This window comes from Limulus polyphemus, unplaced genomic scaffold, assembly GCF_000517525.1.
Source record: "Limulus polyphemus unplaced genomic scaffold, Limulus_polyphemus-2.1.2 Scaffold4926, whole genome shotgun sequence".
Classification (NCBI taxonomy): Eukaryota; Metazoa; Arthropoda; class Merostomata; order Xiphosura; family Limulidae; genus Limulus; species Limulus polyphemus.
In genome coordinates, this window is record NW_013670536.1 from 6,205 (window position 1) to 21,388 (window position 15,184).

Here is a 15,184-nt window from a genome sequence, read left to right on the forward strand (position 1 = left end):
CAGCTGTATCCACAAAGACAAAACAAACAAAGGTAAAGGCACTAAATGAGTTGTTCGCTGAATTACACATCCTTTTAGAGGTGTCTGATAAAATTGTTTGCTATTCTAATAAATCGTTCATGTTGTCAATAGAACCTGTATCGTTATATAAGTAACATATGTAGATGTTTAATATAACATGCATTTCTCAGTTTGGCAGTTTTAAGTGTATTTGTATTCCCTCTTAGTAATAATGATCTTAATTTTTACAAAATATGCAAACATTTTGGCCAAGACTGTATAAGACATTATATTATAGTGTTACAATAGCACTATAGTGTTATAGTGTTACAACGTCTGTTAGTCGATAATAAACGTCCCGTGTTCTTTTGTGCGTAATGCAAGAACAACGATTTAGCTGAACTCCCATATGAACTGTTATGAATTTTTCTACACTTTATGAATACCTAGCGTTGATTAAAAGTAAAATTATTAGGACTCTTACTGCAAATACTTTATTACAACTTCTGTTGTTTTTTGTGTTTTTGTTAATGATACATTAACAAAAACACAAAAAACAACAACAGAAGTTGGGATAAAATGTAGGCACTAGATATCTTTTATTAATTTCACTCGGTGATATTTACGTTTTCAAATTACCTAAAGCCGTAGCATATGGCAGAAATATCGTCTCCATTAGATGCTTTTAGTAGGCGCCATTTACGTTTCCCTGGAGGATATGAAGAGCAGTTTTTCCACCATGATGAATAACTGCCCAAACATGTACTGTACCACATACTGTGTGTTCCCTGCGGGAAAAACAGTCTTTCCTCATCTGTTCTCTAGACAAATGACGAACACAAATCCTTCTACCAGCTTTAACAAGCTGGAAACATGTCTTAAGTGTCCTAACTGTAAGTTGGCATGCTGTCTTGCCCAAGTAACACGGTGACGGCGATGAATTCTGGTTAATATCAGTTTGCAAACAGCCCTTATTGCAAAATAACTGTTTGGTCAGTCTACTATTAACTGTTCTTAAGGATAACCTGGAATGGATGTGTTACTGTCATTCCTGTCATAAGGTGTTACAAGATATTTTTCGACCTGGACGTGTTAACCTGATCAAAACATGGTCATCTTGGGTGGGTGTTTTTCGACGTCTGCAGTAGACTTTCGTGGAATAAAGTTCCCTATAGTCCGATGATATTTCAGGATTCTTGATACAGTACACTGGGGATACCCTACTATTCTGGCAATGCCCGTTTACTTTATACCATTTCTGGACAGTCGAAATATTTGATGACCCATAACTTCTGGCACATGACGAGGCATGACTCTACATCAAGTACAGAGAAATGTTCTGAAAAAAGCGTTGATCTGTTTGAAAAAAAGATTATACCAAAAGCACATTCTTTTGTACAAAATAGGTTTGTATGTGTTTCGGCGAACAAATGCTCAAAACATCTTATACAGACCAGAATAACAATTCATATATGTTTGTCCGATCATACGCAACCTTTTCTGTTACTACTCGGGCATTTACTCAATAATTATTCGATGCTTGTAGACAGTAACATCAATATAGAACAGTATGCAAACGTTTTGGCTAAGACTGTATGCTTACAACAGCTCCTTGAAGCACATGCACCTGCTACCAAAACGAACCCTTGCAGAATGACGGATGGGCTTCTCTATATGATATAAATTGATGACTTCTCCAAATATTATTGGGATCAATCCTCCCTGCCCTGCCCCACTGTGAAATTATATTTTGGAAGAGTCGTGTTTAAGGTTCTAAATTTCTCGTCATTTATCTGCCAAATGATGTGTTGAACTTCTTTTTATTAAAACTGTTCTGATACCATCGTTTTGGCTAATACCTGATCATGGACCACTGTAACATGTAAGGATGACAATATAGTCCCCGTGATTTTCCTTTTGTGGTGTATTTTTACCCAAAGTTTTATAACTGTTAATTGGATAACAATATATCTTCCTTGATTTTCCATTGTTAGGGTATTTTTGTCTAATATCTTATAATTGGTTATTTCTGAATTACGGTATCCTTTAAGAAAGCTGTAAACTACTGTTGGGTTCATAGCAAAATTCTAAATGTATTTTTTGTGTTATTTGAGTCTATCTTGCCTTTTTTACTTGACGCACTCATTTGGCTTTAAATTTTGTTTCAGTGCTCCATGTGGTGTCTATTTTTGTTGCCATTTATTTTTATGTCATTGAATATGCTTCTCAAAGACATATTTTCACTTTATGGATTCTGTAGCAATACAGATGCTTTTCTCAGCTTGTGTGTGTTTTAATAGGTCAGCAATTTCGATAAAAGCAATACCTTTTCAGTTCTGAAGGGAATAACAACATTAAACGACTTCAGACGTTTTAGTAAAGAACTTACTATATTACTACATCAGATTTTGTACGTGTAATATGGTTTCTAAAAGTTTTTAGTATATTTGGAAACCTATAATGCAAAGCTTCCAAATAATCATGGCATAAAGACCATCGGGTGGGACATTTGTTTTTAGTGTTGTAGAATGATTGGATTCCATTATTACTGACAATAAAGCCCACTTTCTAATACTTTGTCCACAAACATACTGAGTTTTTGAAGTAAAAACTTTTAATATTCATTACAGACTAAACAAGAATCATTCAGTAGTAAGTTTAGATTGTGTGCTGTTCAGTGTATGTATTTAGCACTTGGTACTTGACCTAGAACGTCAAAGTAAATAAGAAACAGATATGGCAGGGAAATAAATTCAATTAGCTGGATCTGGTATTGCTTGGCGGTTAGGGCGACCGAGTTGCAATCTGAAGGTTGCGAGTTCGAATCCCAGTTTCACTAGATGCTTTTCTATATAGTTGCTGTCTGGGCTAGCCACCTGGGTGTAAAAGTTCTTGGCTTCCAAAATTACGGGCCGAACGTCAACTTGTTACCTAGAAGAAGACTAAATCTAATTACCTGGGAAGCTGGACAACATCAGATAGAAAAGGCGATCATGAAATAAATTGGAGAATAGGGATTGCAAAAGACAATTGCCTGGAAATGAAAAAGATACTGACAAATAGTAGAATGTCTATGGGGATGAAGTTGAGAGTTTTGGATGGTTATGTTATATCACTTCTCATGTATGCATCAGAATGTTGGACAATATCACCAATTATACAAAAGAGAATTGAAACAATTGAGCTGTAGTTTTTAAGGCATATCGTGTAGGTATGTTGGACAAGTTATTCCTCAAATGACGATATTTCGCAGGAGGAAGCTATTGAAAAATATCAGAAAGAAACAGGTGGAGTTTTTCGGACATGTTGTGAGGAAAGAGAAATTGAAAGTCTGGTCATAACTGGAAAGATTGAAGGAAGAAGAGATCGTGGAAGACAGAGGTTGACTTATGTCAAGAGTCTATCTAAATGGATGAATATATCGACATTAGAATTTTTTTGTGCCTCAAGGAGAAGAGATATTTGGAAGACCATGTTCACCAACGTCCTGTTTGGATATAGTACTTAGAGATAGACTCGCTCCTGCATTCTCACCTAGACATCTAAATTGAAACCAGCCATATTCACATTACCATCATACCTTTGCCCAAGAAGCCTTTGCATATCAAACCTTCTTTCGTCAAGAAACTGAAAAATTTACTTTTCAACTTGGAATGATGATTAACTGAATATTTCTTGCAAACTAGAAATTTCTCATTGATTGTAATTTCATTAGGTTTATTACTGTCAGTAGGCATTCTTATTGTTACATATCTCCACTGATACTTTTCTTCGATGTGCCTTGGGTGGTACTAATGATTATTGAATAAAATAATGCATTCTATACATATGTCATCTTGAACATGATGGACTAACATTTCAGTATTTTTGTATTGTATGGTTTAAATATGTAAAAAACAAAAAAACTTTTGGTTTTCTTAGTAATCCTTCCAACATGGAAAAATGTTTGCTTAAGAGTTCAATAACTGTGAGAAAATTCATACAGTCAGATTGGCTTATTTCTTTTTTTCCCGCATGTCTCCCAGTGGCTCAGCAGTAAGTTTGAAGGCTTACAACGTTGAAAACAGGATTTTGATACCCCTGGTGGGCACAGCACAGATAGCCCATTGTGTAGCTTTGTGCTTAATGAACAAACAAACAAAATCTTCTGCATGACTCCTGAAAGCAGGAGTAGAAGTTACAGTAATAACACGATCCATTACCTGATGCCATTAATGAACTCTCTGCCTAATTTTTTCCTCCACAGTTTCATCTAATGTTCCATTTGCTTGCTATACTCTATACATGATTCTATATGATATGCTGACAGTTTCTTCTTTTTTATACTTCTACTCAAGTGTTGCCAACCTAAAAAACAAAACAAAAACACTTCGGGATGCTTAACTTTTATTCTTGCTTCCGAAAAGCCAACAAGAATTAAAGTAATAATTATTTAGTCAGTGATAAGCATAGCTAGACTCATTGTAACTTTATGTCAGCTTTAGACATTTACTTATAGAAGTAAGCATTAAACCTTATTCCTTTGTTTAGTCCATCTATATAATATGGGAAAAACTTTTAGTTTGCATTAAACTTCGAAAAAACTTGCTTCAGCAGATGAGTATTTGATGATAAATGAATTATTAGAACAATTATTAATATCATTAACCACTGTAGGCCTAACCATTTGAGTGTTCAGTTCTGGCCTAGGCTTAACATTGTCAATATCATCATGATTTAGGGCTAAAATATATGCACTTATTTCAATGTAACTAGTGTTATCACTTTTCTGTCTTTTGGTTTTCTTCTTTAAAATTACATTTAGGCCAACGCTCAACACTTTCTACGTTTTTAAGCATAAGCCTACGTCATTGTTATAGCCACTAGAAGAATTAGGTATAAGTATCGTTGGTTTTCTCAACATTCTTGAAAAACAACTAATTTTCCGTAAACTGTGGCCTAAACATTTCTACTTCACGTTTTCATTTGTTTTTAGCAGCACCACTTAGACATACTCGATTTGATATCTTTATTTAAATTAAAAGCCAAAACCACAACCCCACAAGTATTAACAAACAACCAACATGAAGTACTAAGTGCAACACGTGAACACAACCTCACTTTGCTTCTTTACCTTCCAGCTCGCAAAGAATAATAAGTTTTTGTGATGCGACATGCATGGTTTGTCAATTTGTCCAAGTGTTTTCAGACAAAATATTTGCAATCACAGTTGTTTTTCGAATTTTGTTTCAAAGAATCTCTCATTTTTACAGAAAAGCAAACTCTTTCATTGCTTTTATTTCTGAATTTTTAAAACACTCTTTTCGTTAAATATTTCTTTTTTTAATTTTTAATGTTTTTGTTTTGTAATGCTATTATATATATAGCTAATTTTAGGATTCCCATCAAGGTGCACCTTAATCCTTTGACACTAATGCTACGCCTTTGCTTTCTGTCTTACATACTCTGTCTCAGAAAGAAAATCCAGTAGTATATTGAACAAATGTCACATTCGGCAAGTCTTGAAAAAATCGTCTTATCCTACGAATCATGTATAATATTGCCAAACCACCTGTTTTCAACCTTTCACTAAACGACATTTTGAAATTCACAATGACTTCTTGAAGTTAGGCTCAAATATTACAAAAAAAACATCAGTAATTGTGCTACGAATACATTGGCAATAACTTATCACTTCATTAAGAAGATCATGACCTAAACAACGCAACTGCAGAAATATTTAACAAATTGAAAACTAATCTTATTGACTTAGTGATAAATCTAAAGGCTCACAACTCTAAAAACCGAGTTTCGATACCCGTAGTGGACAAAATACAGATAACCCATTCTGTAGCTTTCTGCTTAACAACAAACAAGCAAAGAAAGAAAAAATAAATGAAAAGAACAAAGGATTGGTGTCTCAGTACACAGCATCTAAGACTATGGTCAATAACAACTTAAAATATTTTGTCAGTTTCTACAAAACAAATTTTATAGATACATCATTTGTTGAAAAAGATATTATAAATTACAATTCTAAACATTCTGTACATCTACAATTATCTGTTGAAAAGTTTAAATTATATGTATATCAGTAGTTATCAGGATATTCTAGAAGAACGCTGATTGGCTGCCTCAGACGGTGATGTCATAATGCCACACAATAGAGACGATGACGTTATAGTTCCATTACGTTATAATTCTTACATAGGTTTTACAATGGTTGATGGTGTTACTGAGGCTCTATAGGTAGATCGTCTTATTAGGCGTATTGAGTGTGTTTTTCAAAGGCAGATGGTGTTACTATACTTCCGTAGGATTGCATACAGATTTCAACTTGTCTAATACAAAGTTTTTAGTTTTCATTTATATATTACATGTGTGCCTATAGGAGGATAGTGTTACTAATACATTTAACTTAATACTGGAAAGTTTTTATAACATTTAACGTTTTCATAAATACTGAACGAGAAAGTCGATTGGGTTTTTATGATTTAACATACTGATTATAATTTTCGTTACAATATCTAATCATATTTTTGCATTTCCTGACAATTTGTATGTAAAATGCTTTCATTTCTATAATTAATATATAACATCCTGAAAAAGACGCTTATTTAAATCTCATGCTTAGCTTTAAGCTGATCACTAAGGTTTAAAGGATCTAACTAAATGAGAGTTATTAGTGCTTCCTCTTTATCGAGAGCTTCTGACTGAAGCTAACAGCATATGGGTCTTCTTTCCATTTATACCTGAAAGCAATTAACCTAACCATTTTGCTACATCTAAGTAAAATAGATGAATAACTTACTGTTTAAACAATCACTTTACTATTATAGAAAATATTTAAAATTGCAACACTTAACATTTCCTATAGAACATTCACTTGAAGTAGAAAACATATTATACAATTAAAATTCATAAAAAAACTTTATGGTTTTAAAGTACAGTTTATAAATCGAACTTTCTTCTTCAATAGACGTTGAGAGGTAACTGTTGCCACATACTCGCCTAGATTGTTAGGAAATACAAAGGTCGTCATATGGGCAGTCCCCTTTTAAATCTTGTGTGAAATTTGAATCTTTTGTGACACTATTATATATATATATATATATATACTAGTTTGTAATTATATGTACGAGTCATGACACTTTCAATTGTATCTGTTTGTTGAAAAATCAGAAATTATGTTTCTGTATTTTTTAAAACTAGTTTATGTACACCATAATGAACTTAGTTTATATACAATAGAGTGCAATTTTTGTCTTTCAACCATACCTTACAACAATCGGTCAAAAGCTCAGACTGTGTCAGTCGATTTAGAATTATTTTTCAAAATAAGAGATCGAATCAATTCTAGTAAAAGTCACTAGTTCATTAGTTCTAAGGTTTTCGCTTCTAGATACTTTATGGCAGGTATCACACATATACAAATGGTGTGGGCTATTTCAATATATTACTGACGAATACCGCCTGATGGCAGGCTTAGAAAGTTTTGCTCCTTGTGTGTGCCTAAGGCTGAAATAAGTAATGGTTTAGTTTCAACAATACTGACAGGCAAACTTGGAAATTCTATTTCCGTATATTTTACAAATTCACTTTAAGTACAACATAACATTTATATTTGTTAGTTTTCCAAAGCATCAAATATATTTTTCACAAATGAACATAACCGAAAAAAAGAGTTGACGATCATAATCGTAAAAGGACCTTTAGTCATAAATCAAGTGATTATTCTTCGACTATTTCAAAACAGATATTTCCTCACGTAGATTTTGAAACTATTATGGTAATATGAATTATCTTTTCATTTAAAAAGTATACAGTTGGTTAGTTACAAATCAGTGTTCTGAGATTTTCTTATATAAAACTCACGTTTCATAAAAAAAAACTTCAAGATATACTAATATACTATTTATGAAAACATTTTAGAAATTAGTGACACTATCCTCCTATAAAAAAACATGTAATACAGTTAGATGTATAAATGAAAAATATAAACATAAGTTGAGACAAGTTGAAATCTGTATGCAGTCCTACATAAGTATAGTAACCCTGTTCCTTATAGAAATACTATTCGCCTTTGTAAAATACACACAATATACCTAGTAAGACCATCCATCGAAAGGACCTTCATAACACAATCCATCTAGTAGCCTCATCTGCTTATAGAACCATAGTAACATTATCCGCCTATAGAAACTCCCTTTGCCTTTGTAAAACATTTGTAAGAGGAACCTATAAAGTTGGTAAGAATAAAATAGCAGATTGTTTACTTATATAATTACGTTAAATGTGATAGTAACACTATCTAGCTCTATAAAACAGCTTAAAGTATTCACATTAAACATAGACGTGGAAACTTTAGAAATAACGAACTAGTGACTGTTACCATTCCTTGTATAATGAAATATCATACATTTCACATGTTGATGTTTAAGTAGATATTAAAAATTTTCATTTTGAAAAATTATACTAAGATGTTTGTTTGTTTCTGAATTTCGCGCAAAGCTACACGAGGGCTATCTGCGCTAGCCGTCCCTAATTTAGCAGTGTAAGACTAGAGGGAAGGCAGCTAGTCATCACCACCCACCGCCACTACTCTTTTACCAACGAATAGTGGGATTGACCGTCACATTATAACGCCCCCACGGCTGAAAGGGCGAGCATGTTTGGTGGTATGCGGATTCGAACCCGCGACCCTCAGATTGTGAGTCAAGCGCCTTATCCACCTGGCCATGCCGGGCACCTATACTAAGATGAATGACACAGTCTGTGCTTTTGATCTATTGTTGTAAAGTATGGGTTGAAAAAGAAGTTCATTTCTGTTATTTATTATCTAATAAGTTTGTTATTATGTGCATGAACTGGTTTTGAAAGATACGAAAATAGAATTTCTGATTTGTAAACAAATAGATACAATAGATACGAGTCATGACTCGTACATATAATTACAAACTAGTAATATATATATATATATATAAGCGTGCGCATATGTGTTACAAAACTTTCAAATTCCAGTCAAAATTTAAGAGACGACTGGCCACGTGACGACCTTTGTATTTCCTAACAATAAAAGTTTATCGAACATGGCAGTGGTTTTGTATCTAGATGAGTACGTGACGTTAGTTACTCTCAACGTCTGTTGCAGAAGAAAGTTCAGTATAGACTGTACTTTAAAGCCGTTAAGTTTTATGAATTTTAATTATATAGTATGTCTTGTCCTTCACTTGAATGTTCTATAGAAAATGGTAAATGTAGCTATTTTAAATAATTTCTATAATAGTAAGGGGATTGGTTAAACAGTAAGTTATTCATTTGTTAAACTTAGTTGTAGCAAAATGGTTATGTTAATGACTTTCAGGTATAAATGGAAAGAAGACTCATATGTTGTTAGCTTTAGTCAGCAAGCACTCGACAAAGAGGTAGCAATAATAACCTGTTATTTACTTAGATCCTTTAAACTTTAGTGATCAGCTTAAAGCTAAGCAACACACCCTCTGGCAGCAGCTAACTTCCGCCTGTCATGGCGGCTTAGTAACGCGCCCTCTGGCCAACTTCCACCTGTCATGGCACCCTAGCAATGCGCCCTTGGGTTCCACTTAGTGGAAATATGACGTCATCATCGTCTTTATCCCCCTTCCTTTCCCCCTGAGGCAGCCAATCAGCGCCGATATCTATTTATATTACTTCCATACCAATAATAATTTTAACTTGCGCTGGAAACTAACGTTTTCAACAATGTTGTTTGTATTTTAGCATGTCATGGAGTACGAAGAGAAAAAGTTCGATATCATTATAGTTTGTTTTATCTTTTTCAAATCATATTTATTTTATAATTGTAATATTTTGAATTAATTAATTTGAATTTAAGCTTGATGTCTTAACAATAAGTACCATTTGTTAATTTTATATTCTTGCATGGATACCCAACTTAGAATTACACCATGAAAGAAGCAGATTTGTATAAAAAAATTGATGATGAAATTTATGTTAGGCTGCGGATTTTTATTTATCTACTTATTCACACTTACCGTAAATTTGTCCACAATGGAGTTTAAACCAGATGTGTACAAAATTAACATTACAGATATTTTTTTTAATTCTGTAAAGCACAACTCAGGAAGCCTTTGCTTCATCACTGGAGCTATTCAACAGACTGGCCTGTAACAGCCAAAAGTCTATCTCAACCGCTACTTTTATATGAAGTACAAAAAGTTTAATGTTGTGTTATTAAACCCTGATAGCTGAAGAAGCAAAGGCAAACATTAGGCCTAATCAAGATAAATATAACAATTTTACTGCAGATGCGTTTATTTGTATGTGTGTGCGTGTTTTTAGCATTCAATAAGAGACACGTAATAGGAATGTGAAAGAAAATCTTTGACAGCTTTCGACATTCAGCATCATAATATTAAAACTATAATATTCAGTAAGGAAAAGCTTTCATAAATCTGGCCTTTCGAACTCTCTTAAAACTTTAAAAAAAATTCATATCACGTTTTTTAAGTAAACACTTTACTATTCATATACAAGTCTTAAATAATAATATATTCAAATTGCATAAAATGAAAAATATATTTGGAGACTTAAATATCGTTTTGGAAATAATTAAGTTTTCATTAGAAATAAGGCATAGAAATGTTTTAGTAGTAAGCAATCGGAAGTTTGATTATGGAATTTTTTTTACGGTTAATAATTGAATATGGATCGATATTTTGGCCTGGTTGTTGAAGCCCTACACTCGAAATCTGTCGGTCGAAGGATCACATCCAATTACTGAATATCGCCATTTCAACCGTGTATGCGTTATAATGTGATGGTTAATCTCACTGTTAATCGGTAAAAAGTAGCCTAGTAGAAGTTGACGGTGTGTGGTGTTGATTAGCTGTTTTTCATCTTGTCCATAATTTCAAGATTAGGAACGGCTAGATTTGATTTTAGTTATATAAATGGAACTACCAGCACAGTAGGGAGTAAATATATAAAGCTTAATTTTTTCCAATATGTAACGCAATAGTATAATTTACACATCGATTATTCTTATAGATCATTTAATTTCTTTTGAACGGTTTTTAATTCACCCTCAACACTTGTATTTCTTTAGTATTTGTCTTCGTTGCTGGTTGGGAAACTATTCGAAACCTCCTTCTAGAAGCTTATAACCTAGGAATGGACAATGGCGAATACACTTTCTTCACCGTCCAACTAAATGAAAACAAAGAGAAGTACGGTGAAATATCCTGGTACAAACCTGGAGATTTCAGAAATAAGGTGATGTCAAATGATCTTAATCTTATTTAACGTATTTTATTTAGACATAAGACAAGCAAGACATTTTAGGAGTAAAGGGATTAATATTAGATTAAAAATACTGTTTTATGGTTTGCAGGATAAGGAATGATTGTAACTTATTATTACATGATTTATGATTGTTTTCTGCTAATACTTCTTGATACGTCTTGATTTACTTTTAAATTTATGATGTTGGAACACCCCCCCCCAAAAAAAACGAACTGTTGGTCTGATTACACAATAAAAGATAAGATTCTCATTTCTAGCATGAAAATAATCTACATTTTGAAAATTATGTTTGAAATTAGAAAATACACCTGATTTAAAACTAAGGACTACATTTACTACAGACGTGGCACTAAACATTAAAGTTCGCTTTTTCTTTGGAACATAAGTACAAAATACTTAGAAATACATATCCAATTTCTAAGTAAGTAATACATCATAATACCGATGCTAGCATGTTCAGTAAAAAAAAAGCTTCCATAAACCTGGCGTTGCGAACACTCTTAAAACTTCTTAAAAGTTTATTGTTTTCCAGCTTTAGGAATTAAGTTTATTTAATTGTCCACGATTATAACATTAATACATGTTTTCCTTTTACCGTAAATACTTTAAAAAACCTGAGCTTTCAATAAGTTTCCTTATCGGTTTCAAAACATGTTTTTTTCACCATGATAGCTCAAACAATACTACTAACATACCATCAACGTGTTTTTATGTTTGTTTAAATGTAAAGCTGGATATTGGGTTATCTGCACTATGCAGTGTGATAGATTTACTATCATATATCTATTTTAATATCAATTTTTGTTTAAGTTAAATTTATATTTAGAAAGGTACATAACTTACACTGTTAAATCTGTATTGCGAAATTCCCGCCTACAGACGGTGTATCGTTTATATTGCTACATAAGCTGAAATTTCGAGAAACTCTCCTCACGCATATAAATATAATCAACGCGACACGCCAAAAGACAGTATATATTATTGGTTTGCTATAGTTGGTGTGCTATAAACCTCGGAAGCTGTAACTGTGGTTGTTATAACACTTATTAATCGGGAACTTCGGATATTTGTCAAGGAACATTTATAGATTTCGAAGATTACAAACCATTTAACTTTAACGGATTCACATCAGACATTAGTATTTTTACGAAAACATTACCTAACGTCATCGGTTGATAAATCGGTGTGTGGCTGGCGAAGACCAAAGAACACAGAGCTAAGCTTGCTCCCTGTGAACCCTCGATAAGATAAGATATTGTTCGTAAGTTTATAAAACCTTTGTACATAGATCATTATTTGTAATAAACGTTATTTTAAATTGTATTATTGTTTGTATATTAAAATATACTTGTATTAAAAAAACTGTGTGTATCAATTTTGTTGACAAGTATCATGAATTTGATACATATCGACATTTATTAATTTCCAAATCTGAATTATCATTTAACTCAGTTTCGGGCTATTCGAAATTATAATATGTTACGTAATAAATTGGAGGCTCGTCCGGGATAAATTGTAATATGTAACATGTGCTGAGCCTATAAGTTTCTAACATTAGTGAATTTTCAGGTGTTTTTGTTTGCCATTTGTCACTGATACTATTGCACAGTGGTATGTCTGCAGAATTACAATGCTTGAATTCGGGTTTCGATACCCGTGGTGGGCAGAGCACAGATAGCCCATTGTGTAGCTTTGTGCTTAATTATAAACAAACAAACTATTGCTAAGTTACCTATTTTTTTCAATACAATATGTGAATGTTTTGGGATTTGATATTTTGTTTTAGGTTTTCATTCATTACTAAAATAAAATTATGTCTCGAGCTTGACCTGATCAAACAAACTTGCCACACCCACTAGAAAATGTTAAACAGTAACATCTATTATTTTATTTACTGAGTTGTTCTAATGAAAATATTTGTGAAACCAATCAACGAGTTAGTTATTTACAATGTGTGAGACAACGTTTTTAGATTTTGTAGTTTATTTATTATCAAATATTTTCTACGGACATTTAAATCTTTCAGTTTTTCTGTTAAACTTATAAACGTTTAGGTAACAGGTTAGCGTTGTTATAACTGAATAAACATTATTTCTCGATATTAGATTTGTGTTTTTGTTGGTAATGAAACGTCATTATTACTTCAAGATTTAAAAATGAAGACTATTGGTACTTATTTTAGAACGCCCGAAAAATGTACGAGGCTCTTATGGTAGTGACTCTGCGGGTTCCAGCTACTCTACAATACAAGCAGTTTTCTGCAAAAGTTTTAGAAAATTCTCGACTAAAGTATAATTCAAACGCAGACGAAACTATGGTGAGTATAATACAGCCTTTTGGTGACAAATAAACAATCTTATAGTATTGTAGTACATAAGCAAGTGATGTACATCATTGTTGTAAAGAGCATATAGCTTTATGGCGAGTAAGACATAGTCTGAAGGTGAATAGTGCACAACGTTATGATAAAAAAATACAATCTTATGTCAAGTATTATGCAGCTATATGGTGAGTAGACCAATAGTTTTATATTTTTAACTTTACAGTTTACATACAGTTATAAAGAACGCTGTTAAATACGAAGCCTTTAAGAAGTGAGGCAAATTGGTGTTATAACTATGGTTACACACATTTATAAAAGCTCAAGTGGTTTTATTTTTAATAAATTTGGATAAAATTAATAGAAAAGTTAGTATATCATTATAACATTGCGCAAACATAATACTTACATTTATTAACTATAAATATACTGGAGAAAACTGTGTGTTATTGAGAGAAGAGGGGAATGCATTAAACTAGTTCTACTACTGCAGATATGAAACGAAAATGGATTGCATTAAACTAGTTCTACTACTGCAGATATGAAACGAAAATGGATTGCATTAAACTAGTTCTACTACTGTAGATAAGAAACGAAAATGCATTGCATTAAACCAGTTTTACTACTGCAGATAGGAAACGAAAATGCATTGCATTAAACTAGTTCTTCTACTGTAGATAGGAAACGAAAATGCATTGCATTAAACTAGTTCTACTACTGCAGATAGGAAACGAAAATGCATTGCATTAAACTAATTCTAGTACTGTAGATAGGAAACGAAAATGCATTGCATTAAACTATTTCTACTACTGCAGATCGGAAACGAAAATGCATTGCATTAAACCAGTTTTACTACTGCAAATAGGAAACGAAAATGCATTGCATTAAACTAGTTCTACAACTGCAGATAGGAAACGAAAATGCATTGAATTAAACTAGTTCTACTACTGCACATAGGAAACGAAAATGCATTGAATTAAACTAGTTCTACTACTGCAGATAGGAAGCGAAAATGCATACTGTTAAGCTTTACGAATCAATTATAGAAGAAAGTTATATGAAAAAGATATATACACAGCATGGTCACAAGTAAATAGACACCACCTTTTCAGAAAAAATGAACATTTTCAGTCGTATTCACATGAAATGATATATTTATAATTTAATTAATATCTAGTAGATCTTCCTTTCGCTTCGTGGAGTTCGTTGATCCTTTGGGGCATCGTGAGAATCATCTCGTCAGTTTTAGATTGTGGGATTTTCGCCCACTCTTGCTTCAAAACTTGAAAAGTTGGTTTTTTTTGTTGTTTCTTGACTTGCCGAGTATGGCCCACAGGTTTTCAATGGGGTTCACGTCAAGAGATTGGCTCGGCCAGGGCAACTTCTGGATACCATTTTCTTCCTGCCACTTTTGGGTGTTTCTAGCAGTGTGAGACGGTGCTCCATCTTCCTGGAACAACGTTGTGTTCTTGTCCACGAAACCCGAGGAATAAAGTAGCAAGAGTCCTTCCTCCAATATTTCGACGTACTTCGCAAAATTTATGTTCCCAACGCACTCCACTAAGCTCGATCTCCCATCAA

General features: G+C 32.9%; 1 protein-coding gene across 1 annotated transcript in view; it reads left to right on the forward strand.

The window, feature by feature from the left end:
* LOC106471869 (atrial natriuretic peptide receptor 1-like) overlaps positions 1 to 15,184 on the forward strand; it is a gene marked incomplete at both ends in the record, with an annotated part of 69,116 nt that overhangs the window by 2,839 nt on the left and 51,093 nt on the right. Inside the window, 2 exons of the mRNA XM_013932495.1 lie at positions 11,087 to 11,253; positions 13,466 to 13,600. Of these exons, the coding sequence (XP_013787949.1) occupies positions 11,087 to 11,253; positions 13,466 to 13,600 (302 nt within the window). The remainder of the gene's footprint in view (positions 1 to 11,086; positions 11,254 to 13,465; positions 13,601 to 15,184) is intronic.